At 46.7% G+C, this 23,392-nt stretch overlaps 1 protein-coding gene across 1 annotated transcript in view; it reads left to right on the forward strand.

The window, feature by feature from the left end:
• The window catches only part of LOC106569730 (protein APCDD1), a 34,166-nt gene extending 12,569 nt beyond the window's left edge, over nucleotides 1–21,597 (forward strand). The window contains exons 2-7 of the mRNA XM_045694509.2: nucleotides 4,949–5,135; nucleotides 6,972–7,182; nucleotides 9,422–9,595; nucleotides 9,857–10,000; nucleotides 18,229–18,550; nucleotides 18,724–21,597. Of these exons, the coding sequence (XP_045550465.1) occupies nucleotides 4,949–5,135; nucleotides 6,972–7,182; nucleotides 9,422–9,595; nucleotides 9,857–10,000; nucleotides 18,229–18,550; nucleotides 18,724–19,184 (1,499 nt within the window). The 3' untranslated portion in view covers nucleotides 19,185–21,597. The remainder of the gene's footprint in view (nucleotides 1–4,948; nucleotides 5,136–6,971; nucleotides 7,183–9,421; nucleotides 9,596–9,856; nucleotides 10,001–18,228; nucleotides 18,551–18,723) is intronic.
• Nucleotides 21,598–23,392: the final 1,795 nt, after the last annotated feature.

Here is a 23,392-nt window from a genome sequence, read left to right on the forward strand (position 1 = left end):
TCAAATTTCAAGGCTTATCTTGTGATATTACAGTATTTAAGGTAAAGTCTTCAAATTTCAAGGCTTATCTTGTGATATTACAGTATTTAAGGTAGTCTTCATATTTCAAGGCTTATCTTGTGATATTACAGTATTTAAGGTAAAGTCTTCATATTCCAAGGCTGATAATACAGCATTACATGTAATACATCCTCTGGAATGTGAGCTTTGACGGATTTCTTCTTGATGTTTAGATATTTCTCCCCTCCAGCTCTGAGAATACTTTCATTTCCGACATCTCATCCCCTAAAGCCTCCCTATTGTTGAAGAAGGTTTTGTTATGTCATGTGGTGCAACGATGGTATTCTGACTGACTGACTGTTATGCTCAGTTGGTAGAGCATGGTGTTTGCAACGCCAGCATGGTGTGTGCAACGCCAGGGTTGTGGGTTCGATTCCCACGATTCCCACGGGGGGGCCAGTACAAAGGAAATGTATGAAATGTATGTATTCACTACTGTAAGTCGCTCTGGATAAGAGCATCTGCTAAATGACTAAAAATGTAAATGTAAAAATGTGATGCAGCGATGGTATTCTGACTGACGGGAACTGGATATTTTTTTTGGGGGGGGAGGGGGGGGGGGGGGTTCACCCTTATTCAAGTAAAGCTGGTTGTCTATTGGTCTTTTACATTTACATTTAAGTCATTTAGCAGATGCTCTTGTCCAGAGCGACTTACAAATTGGTGCATTCACCTTATGATATCCAGTGGAACAACCACTTTACAATAGTGCATCGAAATCTTTTAAGGGGGGGGGGGGTTAGAAGGATTACTTTATCCTATCCTAGGTATTCCTTAAAGAGGTGGGGTTTCAGGTGTCTCCGGAAGGTGGTGATTGACTCTGCTGTCCTGGCGTCGTGAGGGAGCTTGTTCCACCATTGGGGTGCCAGAGCAGCGAACAGTTTTGACTGGGCTGAGCGGGAACTGTACTTCCTCAGAGGTAGGGAGGCGAGCAGGCCAGAGGTGGATGAACGCAGTGCCCTTGTTTGGGTGTAGGGCCTGATCAGAGCCTGAAGGTACGGAGGTGCCGTTCCCCTCACAGCTACGTAGGCAAGCACCATGGTCTTGTAGCGGATGCGAGCTTCAACTGGAAGCCAGTGGAGAGAGCGGAGGAGCGGGGTGACGTGAGAGAACTTGGGAAGGTTGAACACCAGACGGGCTGCGGCGTTCTGGATGAGTTGTAGGGGTTTAATGGCACAGGCAGGGAGCCCAGCCAACAGCGAGTTGCAGTAATCCAGACGGGAGATGACAAGTGCCTGGATTAGGACCTGCGCCGCTTCCTGTGTGAGGCAGGGTCGTACTCTGCGAATGTTGTAGAGCATGAACCTACAGGAACGGGTCACCGCCTTGATGTTAGTTGAGAACGACAGGGTGTTGTCCAGGATCACGCCAAGGTTCTTAGCACTCTGGGAGGAGGACACAATGGAGTTGTCAACCGTGATGGCGAGATCATGGAACGGGCAGTCCTTCCCCGGGAGGAAGAGCAGCTCCGTCTTGCCGAGGTTCAGCTTGAGGTGGTGATCCGTCATCCACACTGATATGTCTGCCAGACATGCAGGGATGCGATTCGCCACCTGGTTATCAGAAGGGGGAAAGGAGAAGATTAATTGTGTGTCGTCTGCATAGCAATGATAGGAGAGACCATGTGAGGATATGACAGAGCCAAGTGACTTGGTGTATAGCGAGAATAGGAGAGGGCCTAGAACAGAGCCCTGGGGGACACCAGTGGTGAGAGCACGTGGTGCGGAGACAGATTCTCGCCACGCCACCTGGTAGGAGCGACCTGTCAGGTAGGACGCAATCCAAGCGTGGGCCGCGCCGGAGAGGCCCAACTCGGAGAGGGTGGAGAGGAGGATCTGATGGTTCACAGTATCAAAGGCAGCCGATAGGTCTAGAAGGATGAGAGCAGAGGAGAGAGAGTTAGCTTTAGCAGTGCGGAGCGCCTCCGTGACACAGAGAAGAGCAGTCTCAGTTGAATGACTAGTCTTGAAACCTGACTGATTTGGATCAAGAAGGTCATTCTGAGAGAGATAGCAGGAGAGCTGGCCAAGGACGGCACGTTCAAGAGTTTTGGAGAGAAAAGAAAGAAGGGATACTGGTCTGTAGTTGTTGACATCGGAGGGATTGAGTGTAGGTTTTTTCAGAAGGGGTGCAACTCTCGCTCTCTTGAAGACGGAAGGGACGTAGCCAGCGGTCAAGGATGAGTTGATGAGCGAGGTGAGGTAAGGGAGAAGGTCTCCGGAAATGGTCTGGAGAAGAGAGGAGGGGATAGGGTCAAGCGGGCAGGTTGTTGGGCGGCCGGCCGTCACAAGACGCAAGATTTCATCTGGAGAGAGAGGGGAGAAAGAGGTCAAAGCACAGGGTAGGGCAGTGTGAGCAGGACCAGCGGTGTCGTTTGACTTAGCAAACGAGGATCGGATGTCGTCGACCTTCTTTTCAAAATGGTTGACGAAGTAATCCGCAGAGAGGGAGGAGGGGGGGAAGGGGGAGGAGGATTCAGGAGGGAGGAGAAGGTGGCAAAGAGCTTCCTAGGGTTAGAGGCAGATGCTTGGAATTTAGAGTGGTAGAAAGTGGCTTTAGCAGCAGAGACAGAAGAGGAAAATGTAGAGAGGAGGGAGTGAAAGGATGCCAGGTCCGCAGGGAGGCGAGTTTTCCTCAATTTCCTCCAAAGAGATGCTGTATGTGTTGTCGTTCTGTTTTAATTGCCATGTAATGTCCACGAGACTCAACTGGGGAAAAAAACAGCCTCAATAGCTCTCCTCCATCCAGGAATGTTTCTCCCCCATTGAGCCGACATGTACAGCGTTTACCGGCGAACGCGAGAACATTGCCGTTTAAATTTCAGTCACGCTGTAGCGTACGGATTGAATCTAGCCCTTTACTCCGTGAGGAAACCTTTCCCAGGTGTGACAGACAGTTTAATAACTTGAGTTAATCTCGTAGTGATGCAAGGGTTAAATTGACTGCATTAAACTTTGTATCACTTCAAAAGAGATTCAGCTTTAAATGAAAATGGTAGTTAAGTATGTTAAAATAAGCTTTTTCTTTGTTTGAATGTTGTGGGGCGTACCCCGACAACAGAATGTTGTGGGGCGTACCCCGGCAACAGAAGGGTGTGGGGCGTACCCCGGCAACAGAAGGGTGTGGGGCGTACCCCGGCAACAGAATGGTGTGGGGCGTACCCCGGCAACAGAAGGGTGTGGGGCGTACCCCGGCAACAGAAGGGTGTGGGGCGTACCCCGGCAACAGAATGGTGTGGGGCGTACCCCGGCAACAGAATGGTGTGGGGCGTACCCCGGCAACAGAATGGTGTGGGGCGTACCCCGGCAACAGAATGTGTGGGGCGTACCCCGGCAACAGAATGGTGTGGGGCGTACCCCGGCAGCAGAATGGTGTGGGGCGTACCCCGGCAGCAGAATGGTGTGGGGCGTACCCCGACAGCAGAATGGTGTGGGGCGTACCCCGACAGCAGAATGGTGTGGGGCGTACCCCGACAGCAGAATGGTGTGGGCGTACCCCGACAGCAGAATGGTGTGGGCGTGACCAGTGTAGATTTCCCCTGCGTTGTGTGATCGGGGAACAGATGACCAGGGCCCCGTTTTTTCACACGTTATCTATCCGGATTTCGGCTGTCGGATTTAAAATGTCCTCATTCAAGTCAATGATTTGTCTGTTCTATTCATTCCATTTCTATGCATTAAATCCTATTGGCAAAATCCAGATAGATGATAATGATTTATTTTTGTAATAAACAGACTATCAACATCCATAAATGAAGTGTTGTGCTGCCCTCATGCACCAACTCCTCTCTTCCACATGACTACCTGTAGACGGACTATAAGACTAAGACATGACTACTGTAGACGGACTATAAGACTAAGACATGACTACTGTAGACGGACTATAAGACTAAGACATGACTACCTGTAGACGGACTATAAGACTAAGACATGACTACCTGTAGACGGACTGTAAGACTAAGACATGACTACCTGTAGACGGACTGTAAGACTAAGACATGACTACCTGTAGACGGACTGTAAGACTAAGACATGACTACCTGTAGACGGACTATAAGACTAAGACATGACTACCTGTAGACGGACTATAAGACTAAGACATGACTACCTGTAGACAGACTATAAGAAACTCCTCTGTAAAGTAAAAATGAACAACGAGGGACATGAATAGCCATGCTAGGCCAATGACGACATGTACAGACAAAGGTACAGTAACTAGCTAGCACGTACAACGTTCACAAATCAATAGTTCATAAATGTCACAATAGGTTGGTGGGAGATCATTATAACATAATTTAAGTGACCATATTAAACTGAATATCAGTGTTTTAACACATAGGATTACTGATTATTTTCACGGGAATATTTCTCTCTTCCACATGGGTCCAGTAGACTGGGAAGAGGTAAGGGGGGGGGACGACAGGATGTTTATGAGGGGGAATGCAGAATGAGAAGGAAGTTGTACGACATAAAAAAAATAAAAAAAAGTCTCTGACAACAACAAAAAGAAATGTACACTAATATCAGTCATGGAACTGATTCAGATTCTGGGGAATCATACATGAAACTCAACACTTGTTAGTTACATGGATGTATAGCGGTCATCGATAATATTAATGACGAGTAACGGCTGATTGGTCAGCTCGGTGAGCCAACATGGCATCATGTTCTATGAAGAAATAGCAAGCATTTTTATAACAGTCTGTTTGAGATACCAGTTTGAGGAGGGGTTTTAAAGTGGTGGTGGTGGTGGGGGAGTGGGTTTCTTGTCAAATGTATGCTTTTTGCCACAATATTATTTGGGTGTAAGTTAACTGAATATGAACTATAAAAAGTGATATTTTCACTTGACAATTACTTTAACTGTTCTCTTTTGTTGTCTCTCTTAGGTTTGGGTGAGGGGTCGTCCCTCCAATACTCAGACGGCCACTCCAATCGCCTGCTGTCCCTGGAGAAGATGTTTGGTCGTCCTGCTAAACACTCTCAGTGTCACCACATGTTAAAACATCTCCACCACGGGGCCCGGATAACCGTCCAGATGCCCCCTAACATAGATGGCCACTGGGTCTCGACCAGGTACGACTACCCCCCTAGCTCCTAACCTCAACGCAACAGAGTGACACTGGGGCCGAGATTCAATCAAAGGCACGTTGTAGACAAGCACATTGTTCTTGACTTTTTTAGATTTTTTTTTTTAGGTAATTCATGGTTGAGCCGACGTTGTAGTGTTTACTGTAAACACGATCTCTGCAAAAGTCGGGAAAATTGCCTGTCTGTAGTGCAGTACTCAGTGCTGCAACACGCCTTAAAATGAATCCCAGCCTCCACCAGGTACACTTTCTGGCTGGGGGGGAGACACTCACATATAGAGTATTTTTTTATTGAACATTTATTTAACTTGGCAAGTCAGTTAAGAACAAATTCTTATTTACAATGACAGCCTACCCCGGCCAAACCCAGACGACGCTGGGACAATTGTGCGCCGCCCTATGGGACTCCCAATCACGACCGGTTGTGATACAGCCTGGATTCAAACCAGGGTCTGTAGTGATGCCTCTAGCACTGAGATGTAGTGTCTTAGACCGTACAACTCGGGAGCCCCAGTATGATGTTTACTATGGAAACCACGCATTTCACACTCCTCTCCCCTTCCACCTCTCTCTAAGTCCTCTCCCCGTCCACCTCTCTCCAACTCCTCTCTCCTCTCCCCATCCACCTCTCTCCAACTCCTCTCTCCTCTCCCCATCCACCTCTCTCCAACTCCTCTCTCCTCTCCCCATCCACCTCTCTCCAACTCCTTTCTCCTCTCCCCATCCACCTCTCTCCAACTGCTCTCTCCTCTCCCCGTCCACCTCCTCTCCCCGTCCACCTCCTCTCCCCGTCCACCTCCTCTCCCCGTCCACCTCCTCTCCCCGTCCACCTCCTCTCCCCGTCCACCTCCTCTCTCCAACTCCTCTCCCCGTCCACCTCCTCTCTCCAACTCCTCTCCCCGTCCACCTCCTCTCTCCAACTCCTCTCCCCAACTCCTCTCCCCGTCCACCTCCTCTCTCCAACTCCTCTCCCCGTCCACCTCCTCTCTCCAACTCCTCTCCCCGTCCACCTCCTCTCTCCAACTCCTCTCCCCGTCCACCTCCTCTCTCCAACTCCTCTCCCCGTCCACCTCCTCTCTCCAACTCCTCTCCCCGTCCACCTCCTCTCTCCAACTCCTCTCCCCGTCCACCTCCTCTCTCCAACTCCTCTCCCCGTCCACCTCCTCTCTCCAACTCCTCTCCCCGTCCACCTCCTCTCTCCAACTCCTCTCCCCGTCCTTCTCTCTCTCCAACTCCTCTCCCCAACTCCTCTCCCCGTCCACCTCCTCTCTCCAACTCCTCTCCCCGTCCACCTCCTCTCTCCAACTCCTCTCCCCGTCCACCTCCTCTCTCCAACTCCTCTCCCCGTCCACCTCCTCTCTCCAACTCCTCTCCCCGTCCACCTCCTCTCTCCAACTCCTCTCCCCGTCCACCTCCTCTCTCCAACTCCTCTCCCCGTCCACCTCCTCTCTCCAACTCCTCTCCCCGTCCACCTCCTCTCTCCAACTCCTCTCCCCGTCCACCTCCTCTCTCCAACTCCTCTCCCCGTCCACCTCCTCTCTCCAACTCCTCTCCCCGTCCTTCTCTCTCTCCAACTCCTCTCCCCGTCCACCTCTCTCTCCAACTCCTCTCCCCGTCCACCTCTCTCTCCAACTCCTCTCCCCGTCCACCTCTAACTCCTCTCCCCGTCCACCTCTCTCTAACTCCTCTCTCCCATCCACCTCTCTCCGTCCACCTCTCTCTAACTCCTCTCTCTCCGTCCACCTCTCTCTAACTCCTCTCCCCCATCCACCTCTCTAACTCCTCTCTCTGTCCACCTCTAACTCCTCTCTCCGTCTGCCAGCTGCGAGGTACGTCCTGGCCCAGAATTCCTGACGCGGTCGTACCGGTTCTTCCCCAACAACACGTTCCAGGCCAACCAGTTCTACTACAGGGACAACCACTGCACTACCCCCACCTACACCCTGGTAGTCCGGGGACGGCTGAGGCTCAGACAGGCCTCCTGGATCGTCAGAGGAGGAACAGAGGCTGACTACCAGCTCCACCACACACAGGTAGGGGGTGTGTGTGTGTGTGTGTGTGTGTGTGTGTGTGTGTGTGTGTGTGTGTGTGTATACAGAAGCAGACTTCCAGCTCCACACACAGGTTTGGTTACTTTTATTTTTAATAATAATTAATCCATTAAGGATAATATTCCTGGGTTCATACAAAACTAAATATAGAAGATAACAGTAAAACTCCTTACTCAACTAGATGAATTTATTAGTGTGTTCAAGCACAGGTCAGTCAGTGTGTTCAAGCCCAGGTCAGTCAGTGTGTTCAAGCCCAGGTCAGTCAGTGTGTTCAAGCCCAGGTCATTCAGTGTGTTCAAGCCCAGGTCATTCAGTGTGTTCAAGCCCAGGTCATTCACTGTGTTAAAGCCCAGGTCAGTCAGTGTGTTAAAGCCCAGGTCATTCAGTGTGTTCAAGCCCAGGTCATTCAGTGTGTTCAAGCCCAGGTCATTCAGTGTGTTAAAGCCCAGGTCAGTCAGTGTGTTAAAGCCCAGGTCAGTCAGTGTGTTAAAGCCCAGGTCAGTCAGTGTGTTAAAGCCCAGGTCAGTCAGTGTGTTAAAGCCCAGGTCAGTCAGTGTGTTAAAGCCCAGGTCAGTCTGTTCGGATTTTTCGTTATTTAGCCCTCCGAAAAGGCTCACCAGGAAGCACACAATGTCATGACTCGTGTTTTGTCCTTAATTTTATTTTAAATCAAATGACCACAGGTCATAAACCTGAAATACAACAAACAAATAATGACAATATATTATTAAGATATAATATATTATTCAAGTAATATAATAATGTAAATAATTAAAATCAAACAGCCTGCAACACCATCAAAGATGTGACAAATCTGGCTTAAAACAGCACCGACTACAACACACAGAATGCCCAGCGCCAGAGGAGCATGCGCACAGTGACTCTGCCGTCACAGGTTGCTATGGACGCTGTCACAGGACACAGAACCCATGCCACCACATGCCTCGTCCAAAGGATTTACACACTCACAAACGCAACATAATGCGGCACTCCACCATGGATCACCGAACCAAACCACCGCTATCACCACCGCTACCAGAAACCAGCAGAGTGCTCCGAACAATCAGCACAATGCAAATGGCTGATAATAATAGCCTAATGCTATATAGCATCTGGGTCGCTGAGCTACCGCACCCAGCGAGCTACAAGTTACTTCCGGCCAACTAAACACCGACACAGTGAGGTAAACGTTCAGTGCACAAACATATAAGTGACTTTAAACATGAATGCTAGACTGAGTAGATCGCAGTTACATACCAACGGGCTGTGTGCTCCTGATGATTGTCTGCGGTCAAGTGATTACCAGGTGCTGTAATTTAAGTCTCTAGTGAAGCTGCGCATGCGCACATAACGTAACATATCTGAGCATCTAAGAAACTTAAAGAAATCACTCGTTCCCCATTTAATTGAACACATCAGACCCATTTGCTTCTCTTTTATCTATTTATATATATATATATATATATATATATATATATTCTCTTTTCCTGAGTGAGCTAGAAGTCTCAACACAGTCAGTGTGTTAAAGCCCAGGTCAGTCAGTGTGTTAAAGCCCTGGTCAGTCAGTGTGTTCAAGCCCAGGTCAGTCACTGTGTTAAAGCCCTGGTCAGTCAGTCAGTGTGTTAAAGCCCTGGTCATTCAGTGTGTTAAAGCCCAGGTCAGTCAGTGTGTTCAAGCCCAGGTCAATCAGTGTGTTCAAGCCCTGGTCATTCAGTGTGTTAAAGCCCAGGTCATTCAGTGTGTTAAAGCCCTGGTCATTCAGTGTGTTAAAGCCCTGGTCAGTCAGTGTGTTAAAGCCCTGGTCAGTCAGTGTGTTAAAGCCCTGGTCAGTCAGTGTGTTACAGCCCAGGTCAGTCAGTGTGTTAAAGCCCTGGTCAGTCAGTCAGTGTGTTAAAGCCCTGGTCATTCAGTGTGTTAAAGCCCAGGTCAATCAGTGTGTTAAAGCCCTGGTCATTCAGTGTGTTAAAGCCCTGGTCATTCAGTGTGTTAAAGCCCTGGTCATTCAGTGTGTTAAAGCCCTGGTCATTCAGTGTGTTAAAGCACTGGTCAATCAGTGTGTTAAAGCCCAGGTCAGTCAGTGTGTTAAAGCCCAGGTCAATCAGTGTGTTCAAGCCCTGGTCATTCAGTGTGTTAAAGCCCTGGTCATTCAGTGTGTTAAAGCCCTGGTCAGTCAGTGTGTTAAAGCCCTGGTCATTCAGTGTGTGTTCATCCCACTACCCAGGTGGTGTGTCACAGTGCGGCCGTGGCCAAGGAGCTGAGCCAGAGGTTAAACCAGAGCTGTCGCAGCACCGTGAGGATCAAAGCACCCTGGGAACCCAACATCAGCTATGAGCTGTGGAACGAGGAGGGCTGTGACTGTTCCAGAGAGATCAACTTCTCCATACACGAGCTACAGGTTAGTGAGGAATACTAGTAACCAGAGGGTCTACGGTTCGAGCCCATTCCCGACACGAAAAAATATGCAATGGACTGGCAACCAGAGGGTTGCTGGCATCAATATCCACCAGTAGCCCTTTGAACAAGGCACTTAACCTCTAGAAACTGATCATGGGGGCATTGCGCTGCGGCTTTCTGTTAGACGTGTGTACACTGGACCACAGAACAGAACACTTTTTGAATGATATGTCTACGAATCATTCTTCTTCTTCTCTTGCAGCTGCTACGTGTGGAGAAACAGTACCCTCATCATAACGTGGACCACATGGTTGAAGAGCTGTTCCTGGGAGACATCCACACTGAGGTAGCTCAGAGGATGTACTATAGACCCTCTAGTTACCAGGCCGCTCTACAGAGTGCCAAGGTCAGTATGTTGCTCTCTATGTTAGTGGGGCTGAAGGTTGTACAGATTTAAGACATTAGGTCGAAGACTGTTCTGATGTTGTCTGTGTACTTACTGCCTCCCAGAACATGACATACTGATAACATGACATATTGATACCCTGACATACTGATACCATGACATACTGATACTATAACATACTGATACCATGACATACTGATACCATGACATACTGATGCTATGACATACTGATACTATGACATACTGATACTATGACATACTGATACCATGACATACTGATACCATGACATACTGATACCATGACATACTGATACTATGACATACTGATACCATGACATACTGATACCATGACATACTGATACTATGACATACTGATACCATGATATACTGATACCATGATATACTGATACCATGACATACTGATGCCATTACATACTGATGCCATTACATACTGATACCATTACATACTGATACCATGACATACTGATGCCATGACATACTGATGCTATGACATACTGATACCATGACATACCGATACCATGACATACCGATACCATGACATACTGATGCTATGACATACTGATACTATGACATACCGGTACCATGACATACTGATACCATGATATACTGACACCATGATATACTGATACCATGATATACTGATACTATGACATACCGGTACCATGACATACCGGTACCATGACATACCGATACCATGACATACCGATACCATGACATACCGGTACCATGACATACCGGTACCATGACATACCGGTACCATGACATACCGATACCATGGCATACCGAAACCATGACATACCGAAACCATGACATACTGATACCATGACATACCGATACCATGACATACCGATACCATGACATACCGATACCATGACATACCGATACTATGACATACCGATACTATGACATACTGATACCATGACATACCGATACCATGACATACCGAAACCATGACATACCGAAACCATGACATACTGATACCATGACATACCGATACCATGACATACCGATACCATGACATACCGATACTATGACATACCGATACCATGACATACTGATACTATGACATACCGATACCATGACATACTGATACCATGACATACCGATACTATGACATACCGATACCATGACATACCGATACTATGACATACCGATACCATGACATACTGATACCATGACATACCGATACCATGACATACCGATACCATGACATACCGATACCATGACATACCGATACCATGACATACGGATACCATGACATACTGATACCATGACATACTGATACCCTGTACAGTTTTTTTCCCACTTCTTTTAACATCAAGGCCTAAGTCATTTTAATTCCTGATCACGGTCTTTATGAGGATGTGATTTGAACTGTTTATAGTTGGAACAGCAGTTGTCCTGCTCCATATAACCTTATAGTGATGCTGTGAACCCAACCACTTCACATAGAGTACCCTGAGATCCTCTGGCCTGTCTAAACAAACATTACATCTGTACCACGCTGACCACGGATTGGTAATGCAAACAGCGACTGGGCACCCTATGGGTCCTGGTCTAAAGTAGTGCACTGTATATAGGGAATAGGGTGCCATAGGGCTCTGGTCTGAAGTAGTGCACTGTATAGGGAATAGGGTGCCATTTGGGACACAATGAGTGGTTAGGGTGAGGAGCCCTGTGGTGCTCTAACGACCAGCGCTGCAGAGTGAAGCTCCTCAGGGCCGGAGAGAAGAGAAACGGTGGGGGGGGGGGGAACATGAAACCTGGCTACGTCCCAAATGGCACCCTATTCCCTACATAGTGCACTACTTTTGGCTAAAAACCCTATGGGCCTAGGTGAAAAGAAGTACCCTATATGGGGAATTAGGGTTTCATTTGGAATGTGAAACCTGCTGCACACCTTCCATCTCTGGTAGTGATCACACATGTGACATTCCTAGAATTTGGAATCATGCAGCCTTATGAATAATTCCCGGACAGAACATTCCGGCTCTGATTTCATGCATACCTGCTACATCAGAAGAACTCGTCTGTCTCTTTACACCCGTGTATGTTTCTCTCTGTCTGTATATCTCTCTCTCTCTGTCCCCCTGTCGCTCTTGTTCTGTGTGTATCTCTCTCTGTCCCCCTGTCTCTCTGTCTGTATATCTCTCTGTCCCCCTGTCTCTCTGTCTGTATCTCTCTCTCTGTCCCCCTGTCTCTCTTGTTCTGTGTGTCTCTCTCTCTTTTGACCCGTGCAATAGGTCCAGTATATCTTATCTCCATAATCAAAGCACACTAGCATCATTTGCATATTTCCATAAGCTCTAATCAAATACAGGCAGCTTGGGGTCATCAAAAAACACTTCCCTTGTTCAATAGTTTGCCAGTTATTCAGGAATTCAATTCCGAAATGATCTGAAATAAAGTCTTAGAACACGAGAGTACATCCACACCTGCTGTATCCAGTAGCCAAGTGATAAGTCAGTGAAACATTTCTGAATGATCAACATAGGATAGTTAGTGGATAGCATGTAGCATGATTAAAAAAAACATCTTATGGAACAGCGAGGGCTGTGAAGCAACACAAACATTGGCACAGACACATGCACGCATACACACACGATAACATGCGCACTATACATACACATGGATTTAGTACTGTAGATATGTGGTAGTGGTGTAGGGGCCTGAGGGCACACGGTGTGTTGTGAAATCTATGAATGTATTGTAATGTTTTAAAATTGTATAAACTGCCTTAATTTTGCTGGACCCCAGGAAGAGTAGCTGCTGCTTTGGCAGGAACTAATGGGGATCCATAATAAACCCCAGGAAGAGTATCTACTGCCTTGGCAGGAACTAATGGGGATCCATAATAAACCCCAGGAAGAGTAGCTGCTACCTTGGCAGGAACTAATGGAGATCCATAATAAACCCCAGGAAGAGTAGCTGCTGCCTTGGCAGGAACTAATGGGGATTCATAATAAACCCCAGGAAGAGTAGCTGCTGCCTTGGCAGGAACTAATGGGGATCCTTAATAAACCCCAGGAAGAGTAGCTGCTGCCTTGGCAGGAACTAATGGGGATCCATAATAAAAAACAAATGCAAACATACGATAGCTAGTGGATAGTATCTAGAGGTGAGCCAGCTGTACACATGCAGACTTTCCTTCTCTCTTTGTACACTGAGGATGATAGTATGTTGAAGTGAAACCTGGATCTCTTAGCTGCCACAAGGCTTCGTTAGCCAGCTGAGCTGAAGCCCAGATAATATATTGGACGTGAAATAGCTTTAGACGTGCCCTCAGCTCAGTCCCACCAGTTAACTTACAATCATCAGCTCACTAGCCAGCCCATCCAGTGATGTCATAATAGTTTCTTCTTCAGGATGTTTTATTGCCATGGCGACTATCCGATCCATCAATGTTCAGTGGGTAATAGTTGGGTCTGGTAACAGTCCAGAGGGTTGTCACTGCCAGCCTGTTAGTCTGTGGTTACTGTGTGGATCTCAGTGACGCAATAAGAGTGAGGCAGCAGACAGTTTATACCCATTTTATTTATTTTCCATCATTCTCTACTTTCTCAATGCTGTCCAGATAAAGTTATGAGTATGAAGGCTTTGCTGCTTTTATTTTTGTTCCATATGTGGAGTTGTGGCGCTCAATATTGTTTGAACTATATTAAACACCATAGTGTACAGGAGTGTTTCCAAACACCCTGGTCCTCCATTACCCCCCAACACCCTGGTCCTCCGTTACCCCCCCACTCCCTGGTCCTCCGTTACCCCCCCACACCCTGGTCCTCCGTTACCCCCCCACACCCTGGTCCTCCGTTACCCCCCAACACCCTGGTCCTCCGTTACCCCCCCACACCCTGGTCCTCCGTTACCCCCCCACACCCTGGTCCTCCGTTACCCCCCCACACCCTGGTCCTCCGTTACCCCCCCACACCCTGGTCCTCCGTTACCCCCCCACACCCTGGTCCTCCGTTACCCCCCCACACCCTGGTCCTCCGGGATATGAATGTCATGAATTGTTTACATATGTGTTATTCCAATTAAACAGAAGTACTCAGTAATAGCATGTTGAAGACAAATAGTAATTTTTAGGAGAAACCATATTAACTTACAAACAGAAGTTCAACTTAAACAGATGAAGAGTTAGTACTATTCCTGTGAAGTTAGTTACTGTATGTATTATATTTATTTGGCAGGGACAATGTACAACAAGCAGGGGACATGGGGTTGATGTATCAATAACGAAGGCATGGGGTTGGCCCAGGCCCCAGGATGAGGAGTTATGTTTTAGGACAGTCAGCAGGTCTCTCTGTGTTTTATGGGTTGGATGGTTCTGTTTGGGAGAGAGGGAGGCTGTGGGGGGGAGAGAGGGAGGCTGTTGGCTGAATGGGAGAGAGGGAAGTTCTCTCTCGCTCTTCTGTCTCATTGTCTTCTCTGTCTGTAACCCCTCTCTCTTAAATGGTAATTGTGCTGTACTGGATACATGTTCTCTTAAACCTCACACTATCATAATGCTGATTTACAGAAACATTTAAGACAGCTCCTAAATTGTAATACTTAAACAGAAATTATATTCCCTAACCCTGAAGGGTGTCCCTAACCCTGAAGGGTTTCCCTAACCCTAAAGGGTGTCCCTAACCCCAACCCTGAAGGGTTTCCCTAACCCTGAAGGGTTTCCCTAACCCTAACCCTGAAGGGTTTCCCTAACCCTAACCCTGAAGGATTTCCCTAACCCGAACCCTGAAGGGTTTCCCTAACCCTAACCCTGAAGGGTTTCCCTAACCCTGAAGGGTTTCCCTAACGCTAACCCTGAAGGGTTTCCCTAACCCTGAAGGGCTTCCCTAACCCTAACCCTGAAGGGTTTCCCTAACCCTAAAGGGTGTCCCTAACCCTAACCCTGAAGGGTTTCCCTAACCCTGAAGGGTGTCCCTAACCCTGAAGGGTGTCCCTAACCCTAACCCTGAAGGGTGTCCCTAACCCTAACCCTGAAGGGTGTCCCTAACCCTAACCCTGAAGGGTTTCCCTAACCCTAACCCTGAAGGGTTTCCCTAACCCTGAAGGGTTTCCCTAACCCTAACCCTGAAGGGTGTCCCTGACCCTGAAGGGTTTCCCTAACCCTAACCCTGAAGGGTGTCCCTGACCCTGAAGGGTTTCCCTAACCCTAACCCTGAAGGGTGTCCCTAACCCTGAAGGGTTTCCCTAACCCTAAAGGGTGTCCCTAACCCCAACCCTGAAGGGTTTCCCTAACCCTGAAGGGTTTCCCTAACCCTAACCCTGAAGGGTTTCCCTAACCCTAACCCTGAAGGGTTTCCCTAACCCTAACCCTGAAGGGTTTCCCTAACCCTAACCCTGAAGGGTTTTCCTAACCCTAACCCTGAAGGGTTTCCCTAACCCTAACCCTGAAGGGTTTCCCTAACCCTGAAGGGTTTCCCTAACGCTAACCCTGAAGGGTTTCCCTAACCCTGAAGGGCTTCCCTAACCCTAACCCTGAAGGGTTTCCCTAACCCTAAAGGGTGTCCCTAACCCTAACCCTGAAGGGTTTCCCTAACCCTGAAGGGTTTCCCTAACCCTGAAGGGTGTCCCTAACCCTGAAGGGTTTCCCTAACCCTGAAGGGTTTCCCTAACCCTAACCCTGAAGGGTGTCCCTAACCCTAACCCTGAAGGGTGTCCCTAACCCTAACCCTGAAGGGTGTCCCTAACCCTAACCCTGAAGGGTTTCCCTAACCCTGAAGGGTTTCCCTAACCCTAACCCTGAAGGGTGTCCCTGACCCTGAAGGGTTTCCCTAACCCTAACCCTGAAGGGTGTCCCTGACCCTGAAGGGTTTACCTAACCCTAACCCTGAAGGGTTTCCCTAACCCTAACCCTGAAGGGTTTCCCTAACCCTAACCCTGAAGGGTGTCCCTAACCCTGAAGGGTTTCCCTAACCCTAACCCTGAAGGGTTTCCCTAACCCTGAAGGGTTTCCCTAACGCTAACCCTGAAGGGTTTCCCTAACCCTGAAGGGCTTCCCTAACCCTAACCCTGAAGGGTTTCCCTAACCCTAAAGGATGTCCCTAACCCTAACCCTGAAGGGTTTCCCTAACCCTGAAGGGTGTCCCTAACCCTGAAGGGTTTCCCTAACCCTGAAGGGTTTCCCTAACCCTAACCCTGAAGGGTGTCCCTAACCCTAACCCTGAAGGGTTTCCCTAACCCTAACCCTGAAGGGTGTCCCTGACCCTGAAGGGTTTCCCTAACCCTAACCCTGAAGGGTGTCCCTGACCCTGAAGGGTTTCCCTAACCCTAACCCTGAAGGGTGTCCCTAACCCTGAAGGGCTTCCCTAACCCTGAAGGGTGTCCCTAACCCTAACCCTGAAGGGTGTCCCTAACCCTGAAGGGTGTCCCTAACCCTAACCCTGAAGGGTGTCCCTAACCCTAACCCTGAAGGGTTTCCCTAACCCTGAAGGGTGTCCCTAACCCTGAAGTGTGTCCCTAACCCTGAAGGGTGTCCCTAACCCTGAAGGGTGTCCCTAACCCTAAAGGGTGTCCCTAACCCTAACCCTGAAGGGTGTCCCTAACCCTAACCCTGAAGGGTGTCCCTAACCCTAACCCTGAAGGGTTTCCCTAACCCTGAAGGGTGTCCCTAACCCTAACCCTGAAGGGTGTCCCTAACCCTAACCCTGAAGGGTTTCCCTAACCCTAACACTGAAGGGTTTCCCTAACCCTAAAGGGTGTCCCTATCCCTAACCCTGAAGGGTTTCCCTAACCCTAACCCTGAAGGGTTTCCCTAACCCTAACCCTGAAGGGTTTCCTCTACAGAATAGAACGATCATAAATAACAGAATGTGAATCTAATCTACACTGTTAGGCCGGGGTTCGATGTCCCCTTTTTCGACTACGCATCACAATGTTCCCGTGTCAGCGGAGGCTGCATTCCCGGTAAACGCTGCATTGCGGCTCAATCGGCAAAATTACCTTTTAAATGTCAAGTGAGCTATAGCGTGGATCTTCCGTGGTACAGATTTATTCTAGGCTTAATCCATAAGGCTCCATAAATCTAATGTGTTCAGCTGTCTGGTCAAGAGATTACAGAACTGAAGAGAATGTGTGTCGCTTTAGGGACTTGGCTAAGCGAACGAGACATGGCATGTAATAAAGATTGATAGAGGGTCTTGTATACCTTCGACAATAGCTTTATGAATCTGAAGCCTAATGAAACTAAGTCCCTTTATAGCTTTTCTCAGTATGAGGAGCATAAACCCAGCTGGAGGACTGGGCTGTATTTCTGCAGTAAACCCAGCTGGAGGACTGGGCTGTATTTCTGCAGTAAACCCAGCTGGAGGACTGGGCTGTGTTTCTGCAGTAAATCCAGCTGGAGGACTGGGCTGTGTTTCTGCAGTAAACCCAGCTGGAGGACTGGGCTGTATTTCTGCAGTAAACCCAGCTGGAGGACTGGGCTGTATTTCTGCAGTAAACCCAGCTGGAGGACTGGGCTGTGTTTCTGCAGTAAAACCCAGCTGGAGGGCTGTATTTCTGCATTAAACCCAGCTGGAGGACTGGGCTGTGTTTTTGCAGTAAATCCAACTGAGTTTTTTCCTTCTGTCCGTCCGTCCATGTCTGTTTCAGTAAATTATGTGATCACCCTGAGAAAACACTGCAACTTTGCTTGGATTCCGTAACGGATTGATTCTTTCTGAAGAAAATCAGTTTTCCTGTATATCCCAAAGTACAGCAACAGTCGTTAAATTACAGTACTTAAACGATTATATTGGTATTTGACATTACAGTAATGTACATAATAGATGTGCTCGACATGTCTAGTAATCCCGTCTAATAGAGAGAAAACAATAGATAGAGAATATAGCTCATTGATCATGCTTGATGTTCCTATAGAGACATTTAATGACAAGACAAAAACTCAACAAATCATATTAAGTGATTTTTAAAATCTATAGTTGTTTTTGGATTACCTGAAGAACGCCATTTCCTGCACGTTGTCTTTTAAAAATAAAAAAACTTCTGTAAGTTTGCATACATTCCATTCCAGATTGACATTTGAAATGATTCATTTGCAGTGTTAAAGGGACATTACACCCTACCATCTAAGTTTGTCAGATGTTTTCATACCTTAATAAATGTAGTCTTCCACATGTGAGCTGAAACGATCTCTGTTCTTTCAAACCCTGAATATGGACCCCCCGTTCCCTAAATCTAATGAATCTTCTCTCCTCCTCCAGAACCATGACCACGGCTGCATTGCCTGTCGTATCATCTACATTTCGGATGAGTTCCACCCTCCCATCCTGGCGCCGCGGGCGGACATGACAGTGGGTCTGTATGGCCAATGGGTGAGCCAGCGCTGTGAGGTCCGCCCTGAGGTCCTCTTCCTGACCCGTCACTTCATCTTCCATGACAACAATCAGACCTGGGAGGGCCACTACTACCACTACTCTGACCCCATCTGCAAACACCCCTCCTTCAATATCTACGCTAGAGGGAGGTACAGCCGAGGGACGCACTCAACCCGAGTTATGGGAGGCACGGAATTCGTCTTCAAAGGTAAAGGGCAAAGGTTGATTTTCAACTCTGTTGAGATTTGAATTGTGAAGTGTGTGGTCGAGATGAACAAGAGGGTGGGTTTACAAATCTGTGTATTTCAGATTAAATGTATCATCGATCTGGATCACTCTCTCTCCCTCTCTCATCCTCTGCACCCCTCCTTCCCTCTTCAGTGAACCACATGCGTGTGATGCCCATGGACCTGGCCACCACGTCTCTCCTCAACGTGTTCAAAGGTAACGAGTGTGGCATCCATGGTTCCTGGGAGGTCGGAGTTGAACAGGACGTCACCTTGACCAATGGCTGCGTGGCGTTGGGGATCCGCCTCCCGCACACAGAGTACGAGCTGTTCCGGATGGAACAGGACGCCCACGGACACCTACTCCTCTACAACGGCCAGAGACCCTCAGACGGGTCCAGCCCCGACCGGCCGGATAAACGAGCAACCTCGTACCAGATGCCCCTGGTCCAGTGTTCAGCTAGCAGCCAGATGTCAGAGGTCGTGGGAGGGGAAGACGAGGACCGACCCCTGAGGCTGAGTAATGGTGGAACCAGAATGACGTGGAACCAGAACCGGAGGGGTGTTGTTGTGGTTCTGACCGCGCTGGTTCTGTTGTTCCGGTGTTACAGCTAAAAACTGACAGTCTGGTTTTTCATAGTTAAAGAACAGACCTACTGGTTTTTGTACATAAAGACACTGACTGTGTGTAGGACTGTGGACCGTGAGAGAGGACTCTAATCTGACTCTACTTCAGCGTCTACCCTGAGGGAAAGGAGACTGCTCATTGCCTTTGACGCACTTGAACTTTTGAAATATCTTTTTGGCTTTTTAAATGCGATGGAAGCGTTTAAAAGACAAGGTGGAGAGAGTGGAGAGGAGAGAGTGGAGAGAGAGTGGAGAGAGGAGAGAGAGTGGAGAGCGTGGAGAGAGAGTGGAGACTAGTTCCTTTGATGCCTCTGTTGCTTGGAACTCCACTCCGTTATTACCAGAGGTAACACCGCTGCATCACAATAACTGCACTTTAGAGTGGAAATGGAGAACTAGAGAAGCCTTTGGTTATAGAACTAGAGAGGTCTTTGGTTATAGAACTAGAGAAGTCTTTGGTTATAGAACTCCAGAAGTCTTTAGCTATAGAACTCCAGAAGTCTTTAGCTATAAAACTCCAGAAGTCTTTAGCTATAGAACTCTAGAAGTCTTTGGCTATAGAACTCTAGAAGTCTTTGGCTATAGAACTCTAGAAGTCTTTGGTTATATAACTCTAGAAGTCTTTGGCTATAGAACTCTAGAAGTCTTTGGTTATAGAACTAGAGAAGTCTTAGGCTACAGAACTATAGAAGTCTTAGGTTATAGAACTAGAGAAGGCCTAGGCTATAGAACTCTAGAAGTATTTGGCTATAGAACTCTAGAGGTCTTAGGTTATAGAACTATAGAAGTCTTAGGTTATAGAACTAGAGAAGTCTTTGGCTACAGAACTAGAGAAGTCTTTGGTTATAGAACTATAGAAGTCTTTAGCTATAGAACTCCAGAAGTCTTTAGCTATAAAACTCCAGAAGTCTTTGGCTATAGAACTCTAGAAGTATTTGGCTATAGAACTCTAGAAGTCTTTGGTTATAGAACTCTAGAAGTCTTTAGCTATAAAACTCCAGAAGTCTTTAGCTATAGAACTCTAGAAGTATTTGGTTATAGAACTCTAGAAGTCTTTGGCTATAGAACTATAGAAGTCTTAGGCTACAGAACTATAGAAGTCTTTGGCTATAGAACTCTAGAAGTCTTTGGTTATATAACTCTAGAAGTCTTTGGCTATAGAACTCTAGAAGTCTTTGGTTATAGAACTAGAGAAGTCTTAGGCTACAGAACTATAGAAGTCTTAGGTTATAGAACTATAGAAGTCTTTAGCTATAGAACTCCAGAAGTCTTTAGCTATAAAACTCCAGAAGTCTTTGGCTATAGAACTCTAGAAGTCTTTGGCTATAGAACTCTAGAAGTCTTTGGCTATAGAACTCTAGAAGTCTTTGGTTATAGAACTCCAGAAGTCTTTAGCTATAAAACTCCAGAAGTCTTTAGCTATAGAACTCTAGAAGTCTTTGGTTATAGAACTCTAGAAGTCTTTGGCTATAGAACTATAGAAGTCTTAGGCTACAGAACTATAGAAGTCTTTGGCTATAGAACTAGAGAAGTCTTTGGTTATAGAACTAGAGAAGTCTTAGGCTACAGAACTAGAGAAGTCTGGTTATAGAACTCTAGAAGTCTTTGGCTATAGAACTATAGAAGTCTTAGGCTACAGAACTATAGAAGTCTTTGGCTATAGAACTAGAGAAGTCTTTGGTTATAGAACTAGAGAAGTCTTTGGTTATAGAACTCTAGAAGTCTTAGGCTATAGAACTAGAGAAGTCTGGTTATAGAACTCTAGAAGTCTTTGGCTATAGAACTAGAGAAGGCCTAGGCTATAGAACTCTAGAAGTATTTGGCTATAGAACTCTAGAAGTCTTAGGTTATAGAACTATAGAAGTCTTAGGTTATAGAACTAGAGAAGTTTATCTATGGCTGCATCCACAAATACAGGAGATTGTTTTTATACACCATACCTTAACACAATAGCAAGTGTCTTCTTGGTATTACAAGTAGATGAAATAAGATGCATTATTTTCTACAATGAAATGTAAAGATGGCAAAGAACGTGTTTGGGGTAGACAAATGCTAAAGAATCTGATTCAGGGTTTAAACGGGAAATACATTATCAGTACAATAGGACTACTGATAATGACATAACCTACAGAGACTTCCATGACTAATATGATACCACAAAAAAAAAATGTTAAATGGCACTTTTGTCTAAATCTTCCCCATAACTAAAACACCAAACACTTTATTGTACAGGTCAGGAGTTACGGCACATTTAGAAATCCGCCCGTGATCTTCTTTGATGTTAACAGAGATATCCGCTACGATCTAGCCTGAGAACCATCTCATACGCAATGGATGAAGATGCCCTAAAACGATCTGTATAACTGGCTGTATGTATGACAATTAAAGATTTGATACTGTACACTGGTTATTATGGACTCTTTATTTCGTAAAGACAAACAGCACTAATTGCAAACATGTTATGGGGGAGGGGGTGAGGTGAAGGGAGATACCTAGTCAACTGAATGCATTCAACTGAAATGTGTCTTCCATATTTAACCCAACCCCTCTGAATCGGAGAGGTGCTGGGGGGGGCTGCTTTAAATCAACGTGATCAGTGCCTGGGGAGCAGTTGTTGCTGAGGGTTAATAACTGCCTTGCTCCAGGGCAGAACAGCAGATTTCTCCACCTTGCCCGGCTCAGGGATTCGAACCGGCAGCATTTCTGTTACGGGCCCAACGCTCTCAACCGCTGTTGGTTTTTACTCAAGCATTTCTAAATGCAAAACGTCAGGAGAAAACAGTTGGAAAGAAGTGGTGTGTCAACAGAACGGAGATAATGAGGTGGTGTGTCAATAGAACGGAGATAATGAGGTGATGTGTCAATAGAACAGAGATAATGAAGTGATGTGTCAACAGAACAGAGATAATGAGGTGGCGTGTCAACAGAACAGAGATAATGAGGTGGCGTGTCAACAGAACAGAGATAATGAGGTGAGGTGTCAACAGAACAGAGATAATGAGGTGACGTGTCAACAGAACAGAGATAATGAGGTGACGTGTCAACAGAACAGAGATAATGAGGTGACGTGTCAACAGAACAGAGATAATGAGGTGACGTGTCAACAGAACAGAGATGAGGTGACGTGTCAATAGAACAGAGATAATGAAGTGACGTGTCAATAGAACAGAGATAATGAGGTGATGTGTCAATAGAACAGAGATAATGAGGTGATGTGTCAATAGAACAGAGATAATGAAGTGACGTGTCAATAGAACAGAGATAATGAAATGACGTGTCAACAGAACAGAGATAATGAAGTGACGTGTCAATAGAACATCGGTAATGAAGCAACATGAATAAGTGCTTGAATCGCTTTTAAATTGAAGGGAGTATTTTATAACGCTATGGGCCAGTACTTTGTAGTGAATTCCCATAAATAAAAAATAAAAAGCAAAACAGTCAACAGCAAAGTATTGCTGGATATCCAAGGATGTAGTGTAACAACCTCCTTTTATAGTACCTGGATTTCTGTTGTATAATAAAAACAACTTCATACAATACGAATTATTAACTTATGTTTTTTTTTCTCCATAATGTTTTAAAACACTTTCACACAGGTAAATATAACTTAATGTGTAAAATGTTTACTTTTAAACCTCAAAGCCCCTTTGCGTGTAATCCTGGGGTGGTGGAGGGGGGTCATGGAAACATGGGTGGTGCGGACCTTTTGAGAATATTTTTCTTGTTATGATTGTGTTTTAAGATCTACTACCTGAAGAGATTTTTTTTGAAGTGCGGAGAGTTGAGAAAAACAAGTAAAAACGAGAATGGGAATGTGTATTTATCCTATTGTTTTTACCAAGACATGTACGGGGGTTAAAATGGCTACTCAAATAACAGAGATACCCTCCTGGAGGTTTAACTCCAACCCTGTTCTTGGAGAGATACCCTCCTGGAGGTTTAACTCCAACCCTGTTCTTGGAGAGATACCCTCCTGGAGGTTTAACTCCAACCCTGTTCTTGGAGAGATACCCTCCTGGAGATTTTAACTCCAACCCTGTTCTTGGAGAGATACCCTCCTGGAGGTTTTAACTCCAACCCTGTTCCTGGAGAGATACCCTCCTGGAGGTTTTAACTCCAACCCTGTTCCTGGAGAGCTACCCTCCTGGAGGTTTTAACTCCAACCCTGTTCCTGGAGAGCTACCCTCCTGTAG

This window comes from Salmo salar, chromosome 14 (assembly GCF_965601325.2).
Source record: "Salmo salar chromosome 14, fSalSal1, whole genome shotgun sequence".
NCBI classification, from domain to species: domain Eukaryota; kingdom Metazoa; phylum Chordata; class Actinopteri; order Salmoniformes; family Salmonidae; genus Salmo; species Salmo salar.